The sequence below is a fragment of the Brachyistius frenatus genome, unplaced genomic scaffold, assembly GCF_029030835.1.
Source record: "Brachyistius frenatus isolate BFR_SWC_R1_liver_20210118 unplaced genomic scaffold, ASM2903083v1 Contig_222, whole genome shotgun sequence".
In the NCBI taxonomy this organism is placed as follows: domain Eukaryota; kingdom Metazoa; phylum Chordata; class Actinopteri; family Embiotocidae; genus Brachyistius; species Brachyistius frenatus.
Window position 1 is genome coordinate 537,801 of NW_027210821.1, and position 27,708 is coordinate 565,508.

Sequence of the window (27,708 nt, forward strand, 5' to 3'; positions counted from 1 at the left end):
ATTATCAGAAAGAGATAAACGTATAGAAATTCCACCACTATATTCAACTTTTTATATTTAAAATGTTTTACATGCAGAGTCCAAACATCTGAGGCCACTTTTTTTAGATTCTTTATTTTGCATTTGCTTCAAATGTGCTAAAGAATTTTTCCATACAATGATAATAGTTTTACAGTTGAACAGCTTGAGTGAAAAGTTGAATCTCTGAAAAAATGTCCATGAATTTCAGAATGTCTTCATATTTGTTTGTCCCCTTTTTGCTTTAGTTACAGATGCACATGAGCTGCATGAACTCCACACGTTACTTATCTCAGCATGATGTGACAATGTTCCAAAAAGCTTGTCGCAGCGTGAAGAGCGTTCGGCTTCTTTGGTCTTCAAGTGCCCCGTAAATGTGCATCAGGGTTGAAGTCAGGTGACGGTTGAGTCCGTGCCAGTCAGCTCTTCAAGGGAAGAGACGACTCTTCAAGAAGTCTTTAGTCTTGTTTCCCCTCCTGCAGCGGTTTAGAGTCGCCGCTCGTCCTCTTGAGACGCGACTACGCAGCCTTCTTCTTTGGACCGGACTTCTGCTGATTGGAGTCTTATATTTTGTATTTATCAAATTCTGCATCCGTGAAAGTTGTTTTTCTCTTTCTCACTGAACAAAGCTGGATTTGTTGATCTGTTGATGGTGTGATCACTTTTGATCTGCCTGATTGTGCTTTGGATTCGGGTTCTATAAAGTCCATAAGAGCTCCTCCAGCTGCCTCCTTAGAAACCTTTGATTGTGATTTAATGCTGAGAAAACTACTCTTTGTTTGGAATAACAATCTGACTTTCACCTAGTTTGGATGCCATGTGTCAAAATGTAAAAAAAAAAAAAAATGCTACTTGGTGAGTTCAGCCAGAAACCTGCAGCACAGCCATCTTTAAAACAGGTGATCAATGGCTGCAGGGAGCCTCTGATGAGTCGATCAGATCATCTTAACTCTGCTTCAGTGGAAGGAAACAACTCAAGAAATCTGACCTTTTGTACAAAAGAGTAAACATACAACACATTAGTTTCACTTTGATCGCTGCCTTTGAAATACTGCAGAATCTGAACTTTGTCATCTTCATTTTACATTTATACCTCGTAAAGATGCCTTAGCAATATAAAAAGGAAACCGGTGGGACTGCAAAAATACCAAACCTCTAAAACATGTGGCAAAGGGTGGAAAGAGTTATAAAGTTTTTATTTGAAATAAAGTGCAAGGGTTTCCTCCAAAATACATGATCAAAATTAAATATTATTGATCAAATTCTCAAGTTTAGGACAACGTTGTGCATAAGAATGAGTATTTTCTGCCATTTGATCTGTTTTTCATGCTGCTGTGATTCTGTATATATTCCAGCCACCTACACCAGAGAGTTGCTTCTCTCATCACATCAAGAAATCCTTCAAATCGTACATGAAGCCTTACACCACTCTAGACGACGGTAATAATGACATACATCGTCTCCCTCTGTTTTAACTGAAATATTACCCGTGTAAGAAAGGACAGAGAAAAACAAACCCGAAGCGTTCCTTTATCTGTCAATTTGTGTTTACAGATGGAGCACATCCTCATCTTCCACGCGTGGCTTTACGTTGCTTCGGCGAGCCGAGCCGGAGACCCTGGACATTTCCCGAGCCGCCGAGGTTTTTCAAACAACTCTGCAAGTCCTGAAGAACAGAGCAAAACAGAGATTTAAAAGAGCCGTGCAGGCAAAAGGTAGATTTCCTTTCCTTCATTGAATCCAACAGATCTCACCTGGGAAGAACACAGTCGGACACCGCGGAGTCCAAATAACTTTAATACATCCAAAACATATTATTTGGTCCAATTTACCACATTATAATCCACCAATAATTTAAATGGACTCTGGTTATCACTATAGGATAGATTTGATCGTTTATCATTTTAATAACTTTTGTCCTTTCAGACTTGAAATGTTTGTAAAGCATGGCAGCATTAACCTCCATTCAGGTCCTCTCATGTTAACTGTTGACATGTTAATACAGAGGTGTTGTCGTTGGACTATATGAAGCTGATCTCAGAGCTGTCTGGATGTCCTTCTGCAACACATCCAACCTCCTGTGAGCAGAGTCATCCCAGCCAGTACCGCTCCATATCAGGAGTCTGCAACAACAGGTATCTAAAGGAGTTATTCTGATGAGTCAGAACCAGAACCGTGTTGGCATGAAGCAAAATATATTGTACAGTGTTGGAATGATGTCGCAGGATTCAACGTGGGGATCCCGAGTAAACCTCATTTTAATAAACAATGCAACGTGAAGAAAAAGGCAGAAACAGAAATTAGTGAAAAAACAGTTTTGACAAGTGAAACTCCAAATCAACCAAACCGAATTGAAAATAACAAAATCTATTTTAAATTCACTTTAATGTTTATTTTAGTAACGTGTTGAGGAACAATTATGTCTGTGAGCAGTAATGTTGATTTGTCAGGTGTAAAAATGAATTACAAAACGTGGATGTTCACATTAAAGTTGGCAATTTGATTGAGTCGTGTTTTGCATACAAAAGGCCAACGAATATGTTCATGGATGGCTTCATTTTTAAATTGGACCAAATTAACATATGTTAAACCTTTTGTGCCTCGAAGTGATGTCACTTGAGTGAGCACTTGGTTGGGATCAAGACTACAAATTAAAAAATCTTGGAAGTGAACTGTGCAGCATCCCTCCTTATTATCCGCTTGAGAATACCACCGTGAGACTGTATTAGCCGCTGCAGTCCCATCGAGCCGTAGAACAACAACCCTATGAGTTGTTTGTGAAAGCAGTTTATTACAACCCAGTGTCTTTTCATCGTTAAGAGGCCGTTGTTTCAGCTAATCCCCAAAAACGAGGGACGTTCAAGTGACGAAACCCTCTAGTGGCCGTCGTAATTATGACTGATGCAGAGGAGGAAGTCAGATAACGGTTATAGAGCCACAGAGTTGGCATAGGAGGTGGTCGAGGTGGATGGATGGGTTAACTAAACACTAGACCATTGTAACCATGACAACGAAGGTCCCCCGACTTTCATAAAATACCTGTTTTAACCCAAACATAAGTATGCACGTCTCACTGTGAAAGTGTTCTTATAGTTTTAAGTAGCAGGTAAAAGTACTAAATGTAGAAAAATGCTCTTTGTGACTGTTACCACACTATTATATGATGTCATTAGATTATTACTGATGAATTCATATAAAAGCAGTTGGAGCTTTTTTTTTCTTTTTTTTTTTAACTATTTTGACTAAGACTTATAGCAATGCTATCTAGACAGTATTCTAAAGGACTGATTCATTTCTTGATTAAACAATTAAATTTTTCATTTATTTATTTTATTTTAAAAGAGAAAGTTGCCCATCACGGTTAACTGGAGTCCAATGATTGATATGTCCAACCAGCAGTCCAAAACCTCAAAACTGTTAGAAATTAATTCAGATAATTAAAAGAAAAATGCAAGAAATTCTTAGATTCTACAAGCTGGAACAAAAAAATATCAACAGGTTTTGTGTAAAGTCGATGGCAAGTTTGAACAAGAAAGCAGAAAGTCTATCTGGTTCTGCTGCACTGATTGTGATTCTTTTCTGTTTTTTAATGGTCATTTGTGAGTCTGACAGTGTTTATTGGAGTGTAATGAAAAATCAGTGGTGTTACTGTGGATTAAGAGCACACATGGGTCATTCTGCAGCAGGTTTTTTCCAAGGAAGAAGGTCCCCTCTTGTGTTCATATGTTCAGGTCACGGTCAGGATGCGACTACACTCCGTCGGTTGATAGCAAAATCACAAACCGCTTGATTAGCTAACCGACCACATGTAGTTTATATGAATTAGATGTTAATAAATATCCAGTATTTTAAACTCCCGATGACCCTCTGGAAGAAAGCAAACATTCACTCTGTCGCTCGGCACTGTGTTTGGACACACTTCATGATTCCTTTTGTCAGGCAAAATCCTCGCTGGGGAGCCGCCAACACCGCCTTGGTCAGATGGCTTCCAGCTGAATACGAGGACGGAGAGGGAGAACCCAAGGGTTGGAACCGAGAACGGCTCCATAATGGATTCCAACTTCCCCCGGTAATCTACAAAATGCCGGTCCGACACACACACAAGTCTCGGTGGAGAAATTACGGCAGAGATGAAGCGAGCTCCCCCTCTGCACAACCCGAGTTAATGTGGCTTTCCATTTATTTTTCTAACCTGCTTTACAGGAGATAAAGTCCACAGCAATTTAGGTGAGAGCAGAGGTGTGTGTGTGTGTGTGTGTGTGTGCGTGTGTGTGTGCGTGTGTGTGTGTGTGTGTGTGTGTGCGTGTGCGTGTGTGTGTGTGTGAGATGACACAGATTACAGCTGCTTTTCAATACTGCAGCCTGTGCATTTAACTCACTACTTCCAGTGCTTGAAAGGAGCTGGTTTCCAGTCACGTGGATAAACAACATTTCTCACAGAGAGCAGACAAAACCGTTGTGCTGATACTTGCATTGAATGTCAGTCTTAATTTATGCACAGATTCACGGCCTGTAGTGGAGGAACTCATCAAATATGCATCAGTTGTATTCAGCCTACAGTTTACCTCCATATATAAGAGCTATAATCTGCTAAAGTGTTTTCGATATTTAATATTTGAAGATCCTCACTGTTCAGTTTCTTATTAACAGAGGTCGAGTGAATAACATTATGGATACTTAATGTGTTGGGTTGGGGTTAGCTTAATTTAAAATTAAATTCCTGTTTATAACAAAAGTTAGTGAATTAAAGAACGAACTTGAAAATCTGTTCATTTCTTTTAATGATGACATAATTACTGTAACAGCCGTACTCACTGTCACCCCAAATAAGAAATCCTGCTTCGTCAACAGCCTCGGACCGTCAGCAGGGAGATAATAAGGAGCTCTTCTAAATCCAAGGATGACGTCTATTCTCAACTGCTGGTGGAGTGGGGCCAGTACATCGACCACGACATCACGTTCACCCCTCAGAGCACCGACACCGCTGACGTGGACTGTTCCAACACCTGCCAAAATGTGCAGCAGTGCTTCCCCATTCAGGTAAACTGCAGCAACACCAGGTTCCTGCTTTTTATCCTCCCTGTATCATTACCGGCATATAAAAGGAATAGTTCAACAATTTAGGAAATAGTCCAGACGTATACGTTGAATGTACGGTGGCCCTGAAGGTCAAACGCAAAAGCATGTCGTAGAACACAAAAACATTTCAGGAAACACAAAAACATTTCAGAAAACACAAAAACATTTCAGGAAACACAAAAACATTTCAGAAAACACAAAAACATTTCAGAAAACACAAAAACATTTCAGGAAACACATAAACATTTCAGAAAACACAAAAACATTTCAGAAAACACAAAAACATTTCAGGAAACACAAAAACATTTCAGAAAACACAAAAACATTTCAGGAAACATTTCAGAAAACACAAAAACATTTCAGGAAACACGCTGAATGAATGAAATCCCAAAATGTGAACTTAAAAGTGAAATTTAAAACTTAAAAGAGTTAAAGACGCAGTTGAAGCATCGTGTGATGAGTTAGTCTTCTTCCTCTCCAGACCGATGGATCCTGTGAGCAGGCCTGCATGCCTTTTCACCGCTCCTCACCCGACTGCTTCGTCGGTTGCGGAGCTGACGTGGGACGAGCCGCTCGGCGACAGCAGCTCAACGCCATTTCGTCGTTCGTGGACGCTTCGGTCGTGTACGCCAGCACTCCCCAGCTGGCGAGCTTCCTCCGTGACCTCGGCGGCCGTAACGGGAAACTCGCCGTCAACGATCAGTTCAAGGATCCAGAAGGACGGCCGTACCTTCCTGCGGTCGCCGCGCTGCCGTCGGCCTGCCACCAGGACCGGCAGCGAGACCGAGTGGAGTGTTTCAGTGCCGGAGACAGTCGGGTCAATGAGGGTCTGCCCCTCACGACTTTACATATACTGTGGCTCCGGGAACACAATCGGATTGCAGAGGAACTGAAACACATAAACTGTCACTGGAGCCCGGAGACGATATACCAAGAAACCCGCAAGATTATCGGCGCTCTGCACCAGGTATGTACCAGAAAATACAGTTAGGATCTTTGAAAAATGACTAAATCAACCGTAACAGATCAGCACACCAAAGGAATTGACCTTTTAACGAGCTGAGCAACTATTCATCTTCTTACTTCATCATTTTCCTATAAAATATAAGAATACTTGTCTAAAACATATATTTCCTCCAGCTGAATCTGACACATTATAAGGAAAGTTGGACATTTTTCTTTTTACATTCTCATAATCTTTCATGCCAAAGTTAGCTTCACTTCGACAGAGGGAGAACCGGCTCAAGAACACGAGATGCTGTTCAGCACCTCTAACTTTTGCTAATTAACTTGTTTAATTGTGTTTCATCTCCCCACACCACGGAATATCCAAAAGAAAAGTTGTAGTTTTCTCTGCTGTTTGCCGACAGCCTCACTGTGACAAGACGTTCCACCACCTAACTCCACAAAACCACAAATCTCTCCACATTTCAAAACTAAATCAAACGTAGCGACCCAGGCTGAACTCGTTCCCCTTTCTTACGGTCTTCATGCAAAGCTAAGTGTATGCTAGCCGTAGGTTTCTACATGCATCACTTTTGGTTTTGCTCCCAAAGGAGATGTTGTCGCACCTCATGAGGCGAACGGTGTTTCCACGGGTGGGAGACGCTCTGTCTCAAGCTCATGGCATAAATAAGCATAAGCCGTCAAGGTATTTAATTTGAAGCACCGACGGGCGTCTCTAAATTCTTCACCTTCGCTATCGCTGTCCGCATTCATGTTTGAAGACGCAACACGTTTCAGCAACGAAAAATCCTAAAATGGACGCACAGAGTCATTAGAGTTACTGCAGTGGAGATGGATGAGAAAACAAAAAACACAAAACAAAACCAGAAGAAAACAGAAACAAGGAAATCAGCTGCACAAGTGCAATAGTTGAAAAACTGATTTTGTTATCTTGCTTTGTTATTTTGTAAAGAAAAAAACCAACAACAAAATGGATGCAGGCCGTTTTTTTCTTATTGCATTACAGACCTATTCAATTGTCAAGCATAGACACTGGAATCATTTGAACAATTTTAATGAATTGTAATGAAGTATTCAGCTGGTATCGTCTAAAATCAGATTGGGACTCGGACTCGGCCGGTCTTCGATATTTAATGTCTCACATCAGGATCCGAGCACAAAGACCTGACCGGGACATCCCTCAAAGAGTGATGTTGATCTTCTTCTGTAACTTTTGGCTCCTGTTTCTTTTTGTATCTCGCAGCACTCTTTGGGCTTCAGTGGAAATGAATCCACAACTCGACACACAGTTCTTGTGAGACTCGTGTGTCGCTTCACGACAACTTTCTCCTGTGTGAATTTGAGATGTTTCTATACCAGGAAGACAGAAAAAACTCTGAGAATCACCTTCCGCCATCCTCACTCAGTTATTAGTACTTTTTCTTTGTTGTAGCTGCGTTTCTTTTTCTTTGTGGTAATTCTCTTCATATTCTGCAGAAATCTGCATAGCTTGTGGCTTTGTGGTGACTCACAGTTTTCCCTGTTGGGTTTAACGTTGGCATCAAAACTGATCAGACTGACCTGCACTTCACCCACATATGCACAGTTTGATTGACATGAAACACAAGCTACTCCGGTTTCTTCACAGCCTCCAGACAAAAGCCACATAAAAAAGAAAAAAAGAAAGCGTCTGTCCTCCAGTGTCGACTTTTGAAGACTACAGCCAATCAAAATGTGGGACGCAGGACGAGTGATAAAAAAGCAGGACACCTGTGTGCCCCAGGAATAAGCCTTTTATCCTGATTATAATTGCTTGCTTTGTGCACCTAACAATCCAAATCCCTCCGATGTTCAATGTACTACAATATGAGACAAAAAAAACAACATTCACATCTGATGAGCTGGAATAAGTTGAATTCGTGTTACTTTTTGTTTGCAGGATGAATCAACTTAAATTAATATCTTTCTATTATCTTTTTTTTTAGCTCAACGGCTGAATTAAAGTCAGTAGTGCAAATTGTACCTGTTTAGGAACGTCAGCAACATCTTTCTGCCTCCTGATCTGTGCTGAAAGTTTTACCTTTGACAGCTGAAGCACTGTATTAACAATGTTCATGGAAAACATCATCCACCTTTGTGTGAACCTCCTCAGAGGTCCTGAAATCAAATGAAATTACTTTTCATGAGCTCTCGCTTTATGAGAAATGTAGTGCTAGTCGCTTCCTGCCGTTTGTTGAAAAGTTCTCTTCATGCTTTTAGCAGCAAAAAGGATTCACATAAGACGATCACATATTACAAACTCTTGATTGTATTTACAGGAAAGCTAAATCAAAGTCGAGTTTTCTATAGCAACCACCGACGTCACTGACCCATGACATCAATTATCCCCCCTTTGGTTGCCACCCTGTGATTTTTCTCCAGTCTGCAATTACTGTGAGGTGATAAATTGTAACCAGGAGCTGGTTTTGTTGGACTACATACAGCGGAAACCTTACTATTTAGCACTACATAAGGAATCCACATGCATATTCTCCCCCATTAAAACACCCTCAGAAGGGCCAGAAGATCAAATTCGATAGTGGTAGCATGAATACTAATTGTGCTGATAATGATGAGAAATTAGATGTGGGTCAATGTGAGGCCAAGATTAAGACAGTTTTGAGCCATTTACTTAAAGAGACTTTGAACATTTTGTACCCGACTATCAGGACATGCTGCCGTAGATCATCATGACTGAGAGAAAGAAAGGAGACACAGCTGTGAGATGAAAATAAAAAGCAACATGATTCACATCCGTAAAACTTTTTTATTTAGGAACACAGATGATGCCTGAGGGGAAACAAGCTAATTCAGCATTTATGAACGTGGTGATTTTAGAATCTGCAGATGTCAGGAGTAAGAACTCGTTGCAATTACACGCTATTAAAGAAGGACGTGCTGATATGAAAGGTGCAGTGAGGAGATTCTGAAAATTTTAAAAAAGGAGAGTATTTTCTAAGTAAAACGGTGACTCGGGGTCACTGCAGTGAAAAAAACAAGTCTCAGCTGGAGTTTTCATAAACATGAAAAGAGAGTAAAACGTTACAAAATCAATACCTGGATTCATTCTGATTACAAACTGTACTGTGCTGACATTTGTTGAAGCTGCCAGGGATGCACATCCAACACATTACATAAATATTTAAAGCAGCTCAGGTTGTTAATCTCAATTTTTTTTTTTTATCAAAGTTTGCACATATTCATTGAAAAATTCTTCAGTTTACCCAAAATGAAAAGCTTGAATGGGAAGTCTCGGCCTTCAGCCTCAACGATTTACCTCAAAGCGGCATCTTTGACGCACTTTTTTATGAGCTGCTGTTCAGTGATTTATTCATCATTTGTTACCACTGTCTAATTTAAGCCTGAATAATACTGAAACATTTAACAGACATTTATTATAGTTATTTCATCACATTAAAAATGACAGCAGCTTCATTCCATTGCTGGTCTGTAGCTTGTGCTCAGCTGTGGAAGAACAAAGCAGAAGCTAAACCAGCTTTGTATCGTGGCAAAGCGTGTAATACACCGGAAAGCCCACCAGAGGACAAAATGTCAGTGCCTACCATAGACTGTATATAAAAGTGAACATAGCTTCTGGGTCTGAAAAATGAGGTCGATGCAGAAGTGTCTTAAGCTGCAATACCAGCGAGTGCCACTAGAGGTCGGCTCCAAAAAGCCTCCGGCTCCATAGACTCCCATTCAACTTCTCTCATCAAATCCAAAGTGAATAAAATGTGTCCATCAGTTATCTCAGTGTTGTTAGCTAAAGTCACTCCTTCTTATTAGTTTTCTGGAGGTCCATCTGAAAATAATCCCTCATTCATTAGAAAAGAAGATTCAAGAAGACCTGTTTTTGGGGGACGTATTTATTTGATTGACAAGCCTGTCAGGTTACGGCTATCTGTGGGTGGGATGTAGTATCGTCAGGTTTCCAATCAGATCGAGTCAGAGCCACCGCTCGCTCCCCTCCAGCTCGGGGGCGCCGGCTCAAGACAAGCAAAATGGCGGCGGCTAAGATCCGAACTGGAGGCTTCTCAACGGCCGTTCACAAACCAACGGGTGACGTCCCTGCTGGCTGCCGCTTGGTGCCTACGCAGTGAAATAATAATCAACAGAGACTCATGAATGTCAAAAACACGATGTCTTTGCTCATAAATGTAAAATACTTTCAACCAAAAGTACCAAAGATCGTCCTGGTTCCAGCGAGCATGTGAGGAGTGGGTGTTTCTTTTATCAGCATGTATGTATAAGAATGATCACTCTCTTGTTAAGCAAGACATGATGATGATAAATGAGATGAGAAAAAATGATTTTCTGTACAGATTTCTTTTTAAAAAGAGTCAATGGAGGTATAATACAAATCTGTGGTTACATTTGTGGAGTTTTTCTCCAAACTAAGATGCTTTTTCTTTCTGCCCAGCAGGTTCCTGGTAAGAGAATCAGATACTGAACCACATCACTCTCTGTAGACATTAGTGTTGACTTTTGGCCTTTCTCACTACTCTTTCTTTTAAACTCTTTTAGTGGTTTTAAATTTGAGTCTTACCGGTTTCCTCTTCTTAACTAATATTCATTGTGCTGCAAACTTGGCTTTGTTCAGTCCAAGAAGGATTTTCTCTCCTGTTACAAATGTCTGCAGTTGTTTTTAATTCAAGAAGTGAGGTTTTGTTGGTGTTGGTCCTGTTTTGTGACCCTGTTGGAAACAGGTTGTACAGCAGTGACTGATCGGACTGACTGTTGATAGCAGCTTTTCCTTTCAGCTGCAGGCTGAGAACATTATTAATGGTGAAGGAAATCTTCAGTGCATACATTCCTCATGAAAAATAATAGAGAAAAAGTTTGTGTTTTAATGCAATTGATTCATTGCCTCTATAACAACGGGGACCGGTGACCCTACTGCTCGGCTGCAGAGTCTCCAGAGTATTTATAAGCAGAAGGGAAATAAGTCTGTAATCGGTCAGATTTGGAGAGCTGACACTTGACTACAGCAGTGGATTAACAACTTCTATTTTCAGGTGATTCAGGGACAATAGGAGAGGACAGAGATTTACAATATTAAAAAGGGATGGACTTAGGTGAAGGGGTTCTTTAAATAATTTGTGAGGACGAAGCATAAAAGGCAGGTAGAGGATTTACATACTGCAGCTATAACCGTGCTCGGCTTGGAAAATCCCTGTATAGGCGCTGGAGTGAAAAGTGAGGGACTATCTGGTCTGACCAGGCTGCAGACTGGCAGAGTGTGACCGTTATCTACTTTTTCAAAGAAAAAGAAAAAAATCAAAGCTGAGATGAAGAATTAAAGAAGAACTGAAACTGTGTGTTTCTGAAGAGTCTTTGATGGAAGAATTTAGCAGAAGGTTACTTCATGAGGAGACTCGTACTGACGAGTTGGCGAGCCCCTTGTAGATGAAAGTAAATGGTCAATAAGCACATTTCAAAGCTGTCATCATGACTCAGTTAAACACATCCGCCCATGTTTATCCTGACTTCTTTTGACAAATAATGAGCACGATACAAAGATGAGTGAAATCAGTACACAAACACTTGCATGTAAGTTAGACTGTATAATCACTGAACCACAAACATCCTTTTATATGTTAAAGATATTTTGATCCTGAAAAGACGGAATCAACAAATTAAAGACAATCTATTTTAAAACATCCATGCCGTTTGCAGTATAAGTACATTGTTCTGTAGTATTAACTCAAGAAAAGAAGGCATGCTGGGAAACTACAGTCAGACCTCCATGTGAGACTGAACTGAGATGCTTAACAAATATTCAAGGGTTGAGTAATGTTATCTGTAGAAGAAGGAAACTCTCTTGCCTTCAGGCTCATCGTTTGACTTGCAGCTTCAGATGAGTTCAGTGGGTTTGTAGATTTGTTCATTAGTAAATAAAACGGAGGCTAATTAAGAAAAACAGCAGCACCATCATGTGAATTAAATGTTTTTAACAAAACACTCCTACAAAAATGGCACATGCTGTGAAATGGAAACTACTTGTGTGTACACAAAAAAGACTCATCTTTTTTTTTTAACTGTAATTAATATTATTAATACATATATGATTAATATTTGCTCTATGCAGCCATCCGTAGACAAACAAACAATCATGAAGTTAGGCGTGTTTACTCATTAGCAGCTCTGCTCACTGATCAGTGAAACCATCTGCTTCAATTTAAAAAAGAATCCTCATTCTTTGGCATATAAGCCTTTTTTCCCAGCAGGCATTTTGACTTGTCATAACAGGAGGTGTCTTCATAAAGCAGTGATGGTGAGCTCACCTCGAGGATTCATGTTTTAAACTACACGTGCTACAAATTGTCTGCTTTGAATAAGGTCTGATGCAACGCAGGATTTAATGGCAAACGTTATTCCATCAGCACTTCATAAGATTGAGAGTGCTCGTTGTCATAAACGATTTATACAGAAAAAGTTCAAAACAGCTTTGCTGCCACTTTATTCATTCATAATTCATAAGCATACTAATAGATGTTTTTTTTAATGTAATGTAAAAGTGCTCGTCTATTGTATTCATTTTCAGCATTGAAACGTCTTCCTGTAATGTGAAAAGTTTTCTAGTTCTCCCATCCCACTGGGAAAAAAGCCTCCAACTGCAGCTCTTTGTTAGCTTTCAACAGCTTTCAGCTCATTGTTGTGGTTTCTGGTCCATATGGTTGAATCCCAACAGCTCTCGCCAACCCCTTCCCCACCTCCCCATTTAAATCCTCCGCCAGCTGTTCCCAGCAAACAAGCTCACGCAGGGCAAGTGTTATGTAGAATGCTGTTTTTATTATGCATTATTCTTGACAATTTACTGGCAAAGCTCTACTTTAATGTATTAAAATATGTGCGACACTGGTAATTACTAACCAAAACACACACTTCAAGGCCAAAGGTAGCGAGCAATTAGGCAAAAAAATAAAAAACATGACTATTAAAAGGGTTTTAAGGCTGGAGCTGTGAGGTGGATATCTACCTGCTCATTCAGTGTTACTGTGTATACCAGACACAACTTTAGATGTTTACTGTACATCTATGTCAAACACTCAATTATATTTCAGTATGAATGTAACAACATGCTGGTTGATTATCTCTTCCAGTCTGCTTGTAATGAGGACAAATTTCAGAAAAATGTAATTTATCCACATAAAGTCCAGATGTGTTGGTTGGTTGGACAGTAACAGAATCAAACTGTAACATCTGGAAGAAACCCAACTTATTACACCACCTTGTTGTAGGTTTTATGTTTGAAAAGCCCATCACCATGAGATTTTCTTCTCCCACATTAGTCCCTTAGCTTTGTTTAAACGATCAGAGAACATCGTTTTCACCCCAGAGAACCTGATTTTCGCTATTTAGATGTAAGTGTTACATCTTAACTGGGTTTCATACTGTACAAAGGTTCCTTTATAGAAACAGCTGACAGCATCAACAGACAGGAATATAGTTTCCATATATACCAAAGGAATATATACTAAAATAATTAACTCGCCTGTAATAAAGGCATGGATGACAGTTTCCATTTTCTTGCACGTAAAAATATATATTTTTTAAATGCGATTAATAGTTTGTTGTGGCAGCACAGAAGATTCTCTCAGATAAAAAGGACCGGATAAACTTACCCACTTCTAAAAACATTCAGTTAACCCAGTAATTTAGGTTATATCTTGAAAATTCCACCCAAAAAAACTCCCAAATTCAGTCAGTAGCAGATTCACAACACTCAGGCTGATAAAAACAAACTAGGGGTCTCTGCATAACAGACACTTGGTACAATGTTGAAACACAAAAAAGTCTAACTGTCATCATCAGACCACTAATCCAACAAACATGGGCAGTTTTACTTCTGCCCCATTTAAAACTGTAAAAAAGATAGTAAATAAAATCCTTATAACAACGAGTCATTGAACGCTAATGTTTCACCTGTTCTAAAATTTCTCCACTGCATCTATACCAAATTTGATGCAACGGTACTGAAGCACGACAATGTTACACCCATCTTAGTCATAGTTGTCTCTCCGTTTGCTCTGCAACCTTCTAGTGCCGGTACAGAAACCTTCTGGGTAGCGAGGGAATAAAATCACACAGTGAACTGTACCAGAAATGGCAGGATGATCAAAAATATATTAAAAAAATACATTTGGCCACTGAACAGTTGCTAAAAGAATATTCACTGAGATCCCTAAGAAGTCCTGCACCACTCTGAAACCTAAATGAAATTTGCCATTCATGTTATAGAGTCAATGAGCTACTATTTCTTTTCCAAGATGTTAGTTCTAGATATTGGGTGAAAGTTATCTATAATGAATGGTTCCTCAGGTGGCTTTTTGAGAACAGTTGGACCACGGCTTAAAATATTCAGGCATTCGACCAGCCTTATGTCAAGATGTGATTATAGTTAGAATAAATGGAAAGACAGACTGAAATATCTCCTGAATATCTGATCAAAGAATGAATTTTGAGGTCTTCTCTTCTCATTCAATAATGTATGTTTTTAATGCAAGATACGTTTCAGGAAAAAAAAAAAACCTGATTCAAATGCTTTTAGGACAGGATGTGGTTTAGAGATGTCACTGAAATGCCTCCCGATGCCAGGCATTACACCCCCCACACCGTGTGTCATACAGTATTAATAAAGAGACAGTGGCTATGTTTAAATATACAGAGAACATACAGCTTTTGTTCGTGACATAACAGTCATAGAACAACCCAGATAAGCTCATGCTGTTCTCTAATTAGAGGAAAACACTTAAATAGGTTAATGGAAACATCCTTCTGAATACCATTACGGGTACATTTTAGTGTCAGCTAAAAGCTTTGTGTTACTATTTGAATCATTACATGTCTCAGGAGCAGCCACATGAAACTATTCACACCGTCTCTCCAGCTGACTGTCTGTGGGCAGCCACTAAAAAAACATCATTCGAAACGACTTGCAGAACAAACGAGTGGAAAGGTCAGACGCCATTTCAACTCGGACGGAAAGCTTATTATTTGCAGGAAACATCTGGTTTCATTCTGACGCATGTTTCAATCAGTGCAAGGTTGTCAAGGCTATTTGTCCATCCACTACAGTTTGTGTCACGTTCCCAATAACAGCAGAGCCAAAGCCTCTTACGATGCAACTGGATCAAATCACAGGCCAGTAAAAAAACAAGTTTCAAAGGGATTCGTAGGTAAAATGAATACAGACCAGCTGAATGGTTGACGTCATTCTAAAAACACACGTTGGGCCTCATAAAATGACAGACGTATTGACGATACTTTCAATGATCTGCAGTCAGTTGACTACAAATTATAGTGCAGCATATGGATACAAACAAATAGTTCATGGATGTAATCCTTTAATTTCTCCATCACAAGTAAACGTTTCACTTAACTATTGTCAGCAAAATTTACTCTAAGTTTCAGAGATTCTTATTGCAGTATTTTACTTTATCTGACGCAATGTTTTTACTACTTTATACAAAGTTATGCTGTTTAATCTCAGCGTCCCAGCATAGGGCTTGTACCCCCTGCAAAGAGTCACGAAATAACTCTGAGAGGTCCTGAAATTATTATTAGAGTAGGAAAGAAGATACCAGCACAAGTTTTGGTGAAACAGTTTTATTTCTTTGGGTTTGTAATTGATTAAGTAATCAATACTGTTATTTTTGTAATTGATTAAGTAATCAAATTCAATCTTCTGATGAATTCAGATGTAAAATCTGCTAACAATTCATTTTGAAATTTGAAAAAAGAGGTCTCAACTAGATGTGATAGTTTTGTTAAAAGCGAGAGGTGCATGCAAAGCAATAACTATCGTAAACATGTTTTTCAGGAGTGTAATTTCCACAAAGGAGGGACAGCCGAGCCTATCAGCCTGCGCCGAAAAAGACTGACACTCTGCTTTCTACGGCGTTTTTCTCTGAGCACAAATTATTTTTGATGGTAACGCTGTGTTTTTTTCCAACGGCAGCAGTGTGATGAAGCGCTGAGCCTTTATTCTGCGCCGAGGCCTGAACATTCAGGTTTCTCTTTTTTCAGAATTTGAAAAATGTTCAACTTTGGGTAGAAATGCTGTGCTCTCCACTTTCACTTTTTACCCAGCGGTCCAATCACAGTGAAGGAGGGGCGGGACAAATGCTTGACCACCAACACAGGTCAAACTACTACGGGGGCAGACAGTGACTATAATCACAGTGAAGAAAACTGAAGCTGTCAGTAACAGTCTGGAGGAGTCGGGCTTTGGAGGAAGAATCATCCCCCTCACTTTTCAAAATCCTCTTTTTGCCCCCCTTTTGATGGACTAAAACCTCTGCGTGCTTTACTCTTCCACTGTCCAGCTGCCAAAATTCAGATGTAAGAAAATCTGAGCTCTTGCAAATGTTGATTCACTCATCTGAGCCACCTTCAGTCATTACGGTGGGCTCACAGCAGTACAGTCAACAAAGCTGCTTTGTGGACTGTTTCCAGCCTCGGTTTCACCTCTCAGGCTGCCTCGTCTTACAGCTATATAAAACCTGAGAGGAATACCTCGCATAATATTTTTAAATAGAATGAATTTATCCATCTTTGCCATTAATCTTGCATTAAAAAGTTCATCTACAACACATCTTCTTCACCGACTCGCAGCTGTTGTTACGTCAACGGATCCATAATGAACTTATTTCAACTTGTTCCAATGCTGCATTTTGCATTGAAAACTATGACACCAAATCTGATCCCACTAATGTGCGTGTGCGTGTGCGTGTGCATGTGGGCGGATGCACTTGTGCAACATGTGTTAAGATTCAGGTGCTGAAATGAGGCCTTTATAAATAGTGATGGGAACAGATTAAATTCACTGTGGTGAGCCGTGAGAGAACAAATGTGCAGTCATATGTCCAAGCTGCAGATATTACAAAAATATTCTCCTCTCTGGGAATCCTGCAGGGATTTCTTTTCGCTGCACATTCACAAGATTGTTGTTAATTATTTGTTTTCTAAATGAATGCACTTATTCAAACTCAGAATATGTTTTCAAATGAATTAAAAAGATTTGTTTTCTTCTTCTCTGATGCTCCTCCTTCTCATTTATTTTGACTTCCAGATCATAGCCATGAGAGATTATGTACCCAAAATTATTGGCCCGGAGTCCTTCGAACGTTACATCGGACACTACAAGGGCTACGATTCAACCGTGGACTCGTCGATCTCCAACGTGTTCGCCACCGCTGCGTTCAGGTTCGGCCACGCTACCATCTCTCCGATCCTCAGGAGGCTGAACGAGAGCTTCCAGGACCACGAGTGCTTCCCCCACTTGAGACTGCGCGACACTTTCTTCAGTCCATGGAGAATAATCAAAGAAGGTCAGTGCACTCTTATGGGGCTGCCTCTTGGGAATAGTAACGTATCCTGCGAGCACACTAAACACGCCATAAAAAGGAAGCAGGAAGAAAAAAAACAACACTTTATTTAGGTCAGCTGCAGCATCGGAAGTCTGTATTACTGCAATAATTGGTTGCACGCAGTTCTAGTGCTTCACATAAGAAAGATCACTGACATGTTTGATCTATTAACTAGGAAAAGCTGCATCCATATATCGTACGGAGTACATGACCTATACAGTGTGCACCCAGTCACAGGAGACTCGTTACAGAAGGCTGCAGGGACCTTTTCCATTCATTAGCAATACATTACTTATTTATTACTTATTACTTACTTATATAGCCTTCAATACTCGCCATATGCAGGTGTTAAAGGCCTGCTTGTAGTTGACCAAGTAATGGAAAATTATGATATGTTTCTTGTTTCTCATTATTATGAGCATTCTGATTTATTATGTGATGATACAACAAGTAGAGATCTGATTGGTCAACTGGACATTTGGACCGTGCTCAAATCATCATGACATCACATCCTGCTCGTCACTAGAAATTTCACTCCTCTGTCTCAATGGGAATATAGAATTAGAATTGAATTTCATATAAAATGCAAAATAATGTTTTTATAGGTCTGTTAAATGACCCATTTGGTGAAATCGGGTCCTTTTTGGTCCTTTTTGGTCGCTCCGAGCACCCGTACCGTAACACCACGGATAGTCGCGCAATTTAAATCTTAGCGGCGGCTAGCTGGACTGCTTTGGTGCTAATATCTTTAAAAAAAAATCCATCCATCCATATCTTTTTCCATCAGATATCATAGTTACAACAAGAAGATCTCTAGAAAGCAATAAAACGGACTAGAAATCGCTTCGGTTGCTAGGTCGTTACTAAGGGTCTACTTAGGTGACTGATTGTTTTCCAGCTGTTAGTCAGACCCCATGTGTTGCCATGGCAACTGAGATGGCACTAAAATAAAAAGTTTTATATTTTGATAGCAAATTGTCCCACAATATGAACACATTTTAATTACATATATTATTTAGTTGGTAACTTGTATAATTTTCAGTGATTCTTACGGACCGCATCACTGTCGTGCCAGTGAAGCCGTTGAAGCATCACCCTCTCCTGTAATATTGCTTAATTATAACAGAAACTCTGTTGTACGGAGAGATTCAGAAAACCCAGACTGCAGCGAAAAGGGCACAATACCTTAGCGAGCAGTGTGAAGCTTGAGAAATGTCATCTGGGCACTTTGTTTCTCGGATCATATTCCTTTTGCTGCCCGAACCACTGCAAAGTCTAATTATCTCGGCTTCACAGCTCAGCTCTCCCTTCACCGTTTCACATCCTGCATGGTTGCAATAAGTTTCCCTAATCATCAGCTAGTGGTCCAATGAGAAGCTGCCTAACCACACACGGGCAGGTCAGGTTTGATTTTTCAGTAATAGAACCGTTTGACCTAAAGGTGATGCACACATTATGATCCTTCCCTGAGTTCTGAATAATATACTATTTACTTTTAGTACATACTGCAGCTACCCTTAAAAAGTATCTACTGTTGCATGTCGTATGTGCACAATTGGGACATACATACTACTTCATCATAAAAATGCGTTTTGAACTTTAACCCACTTTGTTTATCCGTCGCGATCCGTAGTGATTTGGAACGAGTACGCTTCCTTTTCTTCTTCTTCTCCTACTTCCTCCTTTTCTGGGAGCATAAGCGCCACCGACTGTTTCGGCGGCTCAGTCGATGTGACGTATCTTCTGCTGCGCAAAGGATTGTGGGTCAGAACAGCCAGAACAGCATGCTGGCCTGCTGACTGTAAAATACGACCAGATGTAGTCGGACATCGTGGTACTTTTGACAGCCTACATTTAGCATACTATGTATTTGGACAGACTAAAACATTTTCTGGGATACTAGATAGTCTGCAAGTATTACTGGAACGCAGGGCAGGTATCTCATCATCTCTATTTACTGTTAATGTGAATAAACTGTTTTAACATTGTTTACTTCACATTTAAGTGGTCTACGCTTCCTTAAATGACCATGAATTCGCACCAGTCGGGATGTTTTGCTGACCTCCAGTAGTGCAGGTTCTTACCTCGCTGCAGTAAAAGTGTTCAGTATTTTTTTTCCATCAAGCAGCAAGTGCATTTACTTTTATGAAACAGTGTATTGTTATGATAAACAGCGCACTCATCCCTCAACAGTCCATTCATCCTATTTGCTCACATGAAATTGTTTGGACACCAGCGAGCCCAGGGGAAGCTGCAAATCCAAACCCAGGAGTGATTCACAAACCTGTTTATTGAGCAGCAACAAAGAAAGCTCTCCAGCCAGAGAAAACAACAGCCATGTGTGTGTTGTTCCTCTTGTCATTCTGGTTAAGACCTGGATTATAGACAAGCTGGATTGGTGAGAAGAATGATCTTTTTTGACGGTTTTGTGCCATCACATTGTGTGATCTTTTACTTTTGATGTGAAAATAATAAATGCAAAGCTGCTGCCTTAACAGTGCCCCACAAGGATATATAAACCCATTTTATAATAGTGGAAAGTAAGTCGTACTTTTTGTGTCTAGGTGGGATTGAACCAATCTTGAGAGGCGTAATTGGAACGGCGGCATCGACCGTTAACGCAAACATGCTGTTGGCAGCGGAGCTGACGGACAGGCTGGTTGTCCTGAGTGCACCGCAGCACATGGACCTGGCTTCACTGAACCTGCAGAGAGGACGAGATCACGGCCTCCCAGGTAAGACTCAGCAGGACCAATCGATGCCGTTCAGTTAAGCCTCGTCAAATCAGAGTAACAATCGACAATGATTGACCAGTTTAATCCTGAAATCTTAAATCAATAAAAGTACCTACTGTATAAACCATGCGAATGGTTTGACAGGTTTGACAAAGGGAAGGATGAAGGAACTGGTTTTTAAGTAGATGACTTTGATTCCTACAGCAGTTGGTTTCTGCACTTTGCTTTGCCCTGGTTATTTGCAGTGATGGCCATTGTGAGTGAACAATTTTGTACAAATCCTGAAACCCTGAAACTCCAAATCCAACAATGCAACAAATACCAAATCAAAAATTATTGCAAAAAGAAATAAAAAGGCCACAACAAGGATTTCTACAGCCAAAGTAGTGCAGGATACCCGGGAGAGGTGGTGGTGGTGTGTGTGTGTGTGTGTGTGTGTGTGTGTGTGTGTGTGGGGGGGGGGGGGGTAAAAACGTGTACTTTTGTTTAATTGTCCTTTACCTTGTTCCCTTTAGAACAAGTTCTTTTTCTGCTGCTGTCTTTATCTTTTTTTTTTCTTGAAGCCTGACCGGCACACAGCGGTTCCTGTATTCTTGCTGCCAGATTGATCCTGAGTTTGTTTGCAATTTTTCTTTTTTAGATTGAAGGGCATAAAGTTCAGGAAACTCAGAGTCACATGTGTGCTGAGACAGAATGACAAAAAACAATTTACTAACTCTGAAAAGCTGTTCATATTAATCTAAAAAAAAAAAAAAAAAATGGTTTCACCTTGTGGGAAATATGCTTTCAATTTCTTGCCAAGAGTTCCACCCAGCTTTAGTTTGTTAGGTTAGCTTCTTGCTAGCTTGCAAATTAAATTACTAACAAAGAAACAAGTCATCGTCAAGGCAAACTCAGCGGCTGAAAAATGAAGCCAACGCAAAAGATCAAATAGAAACTGCAGCTTCTAGAGGCTGGCTCCAAATGCGATTCAATTCCTGTAGACTCTCATGTTATAAGAAATAAACAGAGCTGGGTTCACAAAACAGTTTTGGTCTCTATGGCTAATTTCCCCATTCATGATAATTGTACTGGGCTACGTTTTTACTTCTTTAAATTCCATAAAGGCTTAAAGTCAAACGTAATTAAGGGCGGGGCTACTTTGAGTGACAGGTCGGTGCTGTTACAGTTGGTTAGCTGCCTGCAGGTTTCAGCAATCAGGCTTCATTCGCCCCCCTACCCAACACTATGGTTAGCAACACAAGCACAAGTGTTATTGGACCACCCAGGCATGGACATGCTTATTGTGTCTGTTGGCACAAGTGACAGTTGGCATGTGAGTGACATGTGACTCAGCTGTTAAAAATGGATTTCATACAACAGATCTTCCAGAACAAGTCACGACTCAGGAAAAAGACTATAAACCTTCAGGTCCTTCACTGGCATCAAATACCTGTCGTTTCTCTGCTGGAAATTCACAATTTCAACTTGTTCTGGGAGCAACAGCTCCGTTGCAGTTGTGGCTCAGATGGTGACGTGAGTTGCCTACTGATGGTACGGTTCAGGGTTCAATCCCCGGTGTGTCCTGCAGGACTGACATTAGTCTTCACGTCCTTCTCTGATTACACAGTATTCAACCAGAGCGGCTCCACTGTCTACCTTCCTTGTTTTGGCATCAGGATGAGCGATGTGTTCCTGGGACTCATTGGGACGGTGGCCTGTACAAAGGACAGTTTAAAGATCAGCCAGTTCTGTAGCACAAGTTTCTATAGAAAACATGGATGCTGCTGGAAACTTGACCCGAGGTAGTAATCTCTCAGATTGTGGAACATTATAAGATATCCTATCATAATTATGCAGATGACACACTACTCTTCATAAGTGTCACCATGTCACTACAGTTCTTTAGAATTGCTGAGTAAGTACAATGACCACATTTTCAACTGAACACAGAAAAAAATGAAATAATTTTTGACCCCAAAGAGGAAAGTTTTAAAAGTCAGTACCTTCAATCAATGACACTAAAATCTACAAATCAAGCCAGAAGCCTTTCAATAGTTCTGGACTCTGACCTAAATTTCAACAAGCATATAAAGACAGTTACAAAATCAGTCGGCTGCCACCTTAAAAACAGCAAGAATGAAAAGGATTTCTGTCTAAACAAGATAAAAGAAAGGATTAACTGTTCCATCTCCAGCAGCCCAGACTACAGTAATGGTGTCTTAAAGTTAACCAGACAGCTCCATCACATCCAAACTGCTTCTGTCCTCAGTGACATCAAGGAAGTGGATCCCATTACACTGCTGCTTAAATCACTGCACCGGCCTCCTGTGTGTCAGAGGATAGATTTTAAAATCATATTACTCGTCTATTAAGCACTAAATGGTGTCAGCACTAAATACCTCTCTGATTTACCTCTAGGTTACGAAGCATTCAGCCTCCTTGGGTCATCTGGGACAGACTTATTCATTTTTCCAAGGATTAAAACCAAGCAACTTTTAGTTGTGATGTTCCCCACGTGTGGAAAAAGCTTCCAGCTCATTTAATCGGGGCCAAAAACATTATTGTTTGCTGCTGTGCAGTATTTTGTTTCTTATATTTAAATTATTGAATTGCCTGTTTTGTTCTTGCTTTTTTCTCAAATACAATTTTAATGTCTATTGAATACTTTTCTATCCCTCTGAAACACTTTGAATTGCTTTGTGTCTGAAATTGTTCTATTTAAGAAGACTTGCAGAGTTTAAAGAGGAACTCCGCTGCTTACGTGAGACTTGTAGCTGAAGACTACTAGTTAGAAAATGTAAAAAAGTGTGTGTGTGTGTGTGTGTGTGTGTGTGTGTGTGTGTGTGTGTGTGTGTGTGTGTGTGTGTGTGTGTGTGTGTGTGTGTGTGTGTGTGTGTGTGTGTGTGTGTGACCTGCTCATCTTGGTCTCTGTTTGAGTCTAGCAGCTACCAACAGGTAATCAATGGGACGTCACCCTCCTGGGAACCACGTCGTTGATTTTACACTTTGGTTTTGTACATGTCAAACAAACCAGATACAATATTAGTTATATTATATTAGTATATTAGTATTAGCTCTAGAGGTGCACGTACGTGGGTTTCAGCATTGTTAACTAACAGCCGTCTCAAAGCACATTGTGTTCAAATCATTTTCCAGGATACAACGACTGGAGGAAATTCTGCGGACTGAAGCGTATTAAGACACTGGCCGATCTCAAAGAGGTTGTTGGAAACAGCGAGGTCGCTGAAAATATACTAAGACTGTACAAACATCCTGACAACGTGGACGTATGGCTCGGAGGACTCGTTGAGAAGTTGTTGCCCGGCTCGAGAACCGGTCCTCTGTTCGCCTGCCTGATCGGTAAACAGATGAAAGCACTCCGCGACGGAGACAGGTACGCTAGGATTAGTTTAAACTATGAAATGAAATGAAGGCTTGAATTGAGCACATTGAGATCAACTATTTTTTTATTTTTCAGGTTTTGGTGGGATGCCGAGGGTGTGTTCACCCAGCAACAGAAGGATGAGCTCCAGAAAAACTCTCCGTCTCGTCTCATCTGTGACAACAGCGACATACAGGAAGTCCCTCCTGACTCTTTCAGATTTGGGGAATATCCATGTGATTACGTCTCTTGTGATCAAATACCGTCACTGAATTTGGAGGCTTGGAGAGAGGAGAAGAGCCCAGGTGGGGCCTGTGACACTGTTGGTCTAAACCTCATGTTTAAAAATCATCCCTTTATGTTGTATTGTTCTGTTACACGTTAAAGTGAAGAACTTGTATCACTCATTTCCAGACTTGGAGCGGTGTGGCTCTCCGACAGAGATAAGGAATGGGGATTATATATTGTCCTCTACATCTGGCAAACTCGTTGCTCTGTACTCCTGTTACCATGGTTTCAAATTAGAGGGTGCTGCTGCGATAGTTTGCGAGGGAGGCCGGTGGAGTGAACATCCCCCACAGTGTGCAGGTACGTGAACTATTTCTGACGAGCATCTTGTCTCTTTATGTGGAGTAAACATGAGCGGTGGAGTCCACCGTCAGCTCGACGTTGTTTTATCGTCACTGAACGAACTGATGCACATTGAAACACGCTGTAGCTCCTACAGTCCTTTGCACATACAGTACTGTATATCCTCTACGCTCCTGTCTGAGTGGAGCTTTACTGCTATCTGCTGGTTCTAATGGAGAAAAGGAAATATATCAACGACATGGCTCTTTTATGATTTGACCCATTTGCCAGAGAATCAGTACCTCAGTGTAATCATCAAATTACTTTTTTTTTTTTTTAAACCACACCTGCATCAATAAGCTGGATGCATTTTAAATGGCACCGATTCTTCATGTAGACAGCAGGTTTTTAATGACTTTAAAGTCCCTTTCAAGCAGCCTTTTATATCAGACGTAAAAAAACCCCTCTTTTCAGACACCTGAATGTTAGTTTAGACAGGTGCTTCATCACAGTGAACAAATTGTCTTCTTCCATTTTGAAAAGTTTGATCATCAGATTTAAGGGCTGGGACTGTTTTGAGAACTTTTTTTCCTTAAAGATATGTTTAGGTGTTTATGGAAATGAGGAGAAAAAAGTATTCATCAATCAATATAAAGAACAAGGCAAGTGCATTGTTGTCACTAAAGAAAACAAAATCTCAGTCTTTTTTTTGTAGTTTCCATATTTCATTCTTGACTTGTCAGATGGTAATTACAAAATCCTTCCACATATTTGTGGAACGCCTTCCTTTAATGCTCAGAAAATGCTTAAAGTTCACAGGAAATGTTCCTGTTATTACAATAATATATTGTTATCAGATTTAATTCCATTATCACTTCAATAATCTGGCAGAAAACAGAAAGAAAAAGCAGCCGTTTTGGCTTTGATCACAAATACTGATTTGATTAGTTTGCACTTTCCCTCTGCTTTTTGGCATTTTCATTAAAAATTAATTGATATTGATGTTACTGAGAAATGTAGGTCTGTTTCTCAGTAATATATCAGGCAGTATTTTTGCTTGTATAATATTACTGTAGCATTTTACCTGATTAGTTAATACCGGTTATCCATATGTAATGTGGAATTTACCAAATTTATTCATGGCCTGAAGGGACAATTTAAAATTTTGGGCGAACTCATTTTCTTGCTGAGAATTCGATGAGAATAATAAAACACTCTTTTTTTTCTGTCCAATATATATATGAGGCTGCAGCCAGCTGCTCTTTAGCTTAGCTTAGCACAAAGACTGGAAACAGGTGGAATAGCTAGCCTGGCTCTGTTCATGAGAAAAACCTTGACTCGTTGCACTTGAACTTGTTGTCATTTTGTTGTTACTGTGAGGTTGTCAGGCAACCTGTAGTCTAAGGAAGAGTCTGCCTCACAACCCAACACAAAATATGAGCTGTCATCGTTATACTTTTGATTTTGTACACATGTAAAAAAACAACAAGATATGATGGGATACTGGTTGGGAGAGTTAGAGGTTCTATTAGGTGGATTTTAATACTTTTACATAAAGTTCAGAATCTGTCAACCTGCTGTCAGTCACATTTTTTGTACATGATGTGTACGCATGTTCCCATTTACTGGGCATTCACTTAAACAGCATCTGTCAAGTTCATTGTGTGACATGAGTGACTGCGAACTAACAATTTTTTTAATTGTTTTTCAGAGATGAACCACTAAGTTGTTAACATGGAGCAGATCCAGAGATGCGTCATCTTTTTTATAACAGAGCTGAAGGAATGTTGCTGTTCTTGTTCTCTGTGTTTCCATCGTCTTGCTGATTCAAAGTTTCAACCACATTTAAAACTTTAACATTGTTCAAACTTTCATGATAATTGTACATCTCTTGTCCTGCAATATCAAAAATGACTGACAAATATTTTTATATTACTTTCAAGAACATATCATTGCAACAACATAAATGTTTTCTATGTCAGCATAAATATAAGTTTGCATTCAAATATTCAGTAAAAACAAAAATGTTCTGTTCTTTAGTTTGTAAACAACAACAGGAACTCGGAGTGAGATCCAGATTCTGTATGAAATATCGTCGCTTTCATTTAGGCTTGTTGTTGTTCTGCTTTGAATTCTGCACCAGAAATAAGTCACGCTGTTGCACTGCGTTACGATACGACATCAATAAGTCAGCATATCACAATAGTCATTTTTTTACAATCATTAAAAAACTATACCAATATTATTGTGAATGACACAATATGGCACCTCTCTACCCTGGAACCTGGTTAACATGGATTTTTGTTCTCATTAATTCCACTAAACTGAATTTTGTTTAATAAAAGTATAAACACACTTTTTGTCATGCTTTCCTTACAGTGCACACTTTCTATGGGACTTCATTTGATTAAGTAACATATTCTGATTTTTTTATTTATTTCGGAAAAGGCATTGCTATCAAAGTGACTGCAAAGTGAGCTGACTGTAGACAATAAAATACCTTACCTTGTTTAAATCTGGCTAGATGACTCATACACCTGTTTTAAAACTTACAAAATATATTTGAACACGTCACTGAGAACACGATGGATTTACTGGTCTGCCTTGTGGTGTAATATTAGATGCAAACAGGGACCAGCGTGCATGTTGCTAGGCAGCACAGCATTCAGTCGGACGAGAACTGGAGGAGCCCTGGGAACTAAAACCAGACATTTTAGCACATATACTGTATGTTTAAATATCAATATCTCTGTGAAAATTATTCCAAAAAAAAAGATGCTGATAGAAGATTAGAAAGTGACGGCTTTGTTTGAGGCACAGTTAAGTTTCATTTCTCTTCCTTACTCCCGCCCCAATCTGGCTTACTCTTGCTTTTATTCTCGACTAATTAGGAGGCTGTAAAGTTTAAACATTAAATATTGCATAATATCTGAGGAAGTGCCAAGACACGTCAAAGAGCTCTGCATCAAAACGGGGCATTTAAACAGAAAAGTTGCAAATATAGAAAACACAAACAGAAAAAAATGTGCAAATAACAATAGGGCTTTCGCACCATCGGTGCTCGGGCCCTAATGAGACTATGTGATCCAAAATGAGATAACAAATCTTCTGTTTGTTTCTATTTCTGCAGCATGTTTCTGTATTTGGCTGTTTTCTTTTGGCAATTTGCACCGTTTTTTTCTTTTTTTTCTAAATGCTGTTACTGAGCCTGTTTGTTGCAGTGAAATGAAATCAAAGGCCAAAACACGACTCAACAATAGAAACAAACGAGCTCTTCCTTGCGTCACATTCAGAAGGTGCAAAACATTCCTGTCAACACTGAGGTTCTGTGTGCACCTGAAAACAATGATCAATTTGTCAAAAATATCCGATGTCCATTTAATGTAATGAACTGGCTGAGTACCAGATTGATTTATCTTGTCACTGAGGTATGCACCGCACCACACGCCTGCTGAGGAGCCATAACTCACAGGGTGATGGGAGATTTAACTGTAATAAACAGCAACATGTTCGGTTACTTTTCAATTTCAGGTTAAATCAGAAGCTGAAAATGTGGAGCAAGTTTCAAGCACTGAACTGGTTTGTG

The 27,708-nt window shown here is 39.9% G+C and overlaps 1 protein-coding gene across 1 annotated transcript; it reads left to right on the forward strand.

Moving 5' to 3' along the window:
- The first annotated feature begins 1,312 nt into the window (after positions 1-1,312).
- Positions 1,313-26,026, forward strand: tpo (thyroid peroxidase). Its single transcript, XM_069719729.1, has 12 exons — positions 1,313-1,458; positions 1,573-1,733; positions 2,024-2,153; positions 3,958-4,087; positions 4,870-5,058; positions 5,579-6,064; positions 17,156-17,414; positions 20,018-20,188; positions 23,327-23,564; positions 23,649-23,857; positions 23,967-24,140; positions 25,834-26,026. The coding sequence occupies exons 1-12, from the start codon at positions 1,313-1,315 to the stop codon at positions 25,845-25,847; spliced, it is 2,307 nt and encodes a 768-aa protein (XP_069575830.1). The 3' UTR covers positions 25,848-26,026.
- Positions 26,027-27,708: the final 1,682 nt, after the last annotated feature.

Coding starts and splice junctions, on each gene's coding strand:
- tpo (XM_069719729.1), top strand. CDS start 1,313: ATGAGTATTTTCTGCCATTTGATCTGTTTTTCATGCTGCTGTGATTCT. Junction 1,459..1,572: donor TTACACCACTCTAGACGACG/GTAATAATGACA, acceptor TTGTGTTTACAG/ATGGAGCACATCCTCATCTT. Junction 6,065..17,155: donor TTATCGGCGCTCTGCACCAG/GTATGTACCAGA, acceptor TTTGACTTCCAG/ATCATAGCCATGAGAGATTA.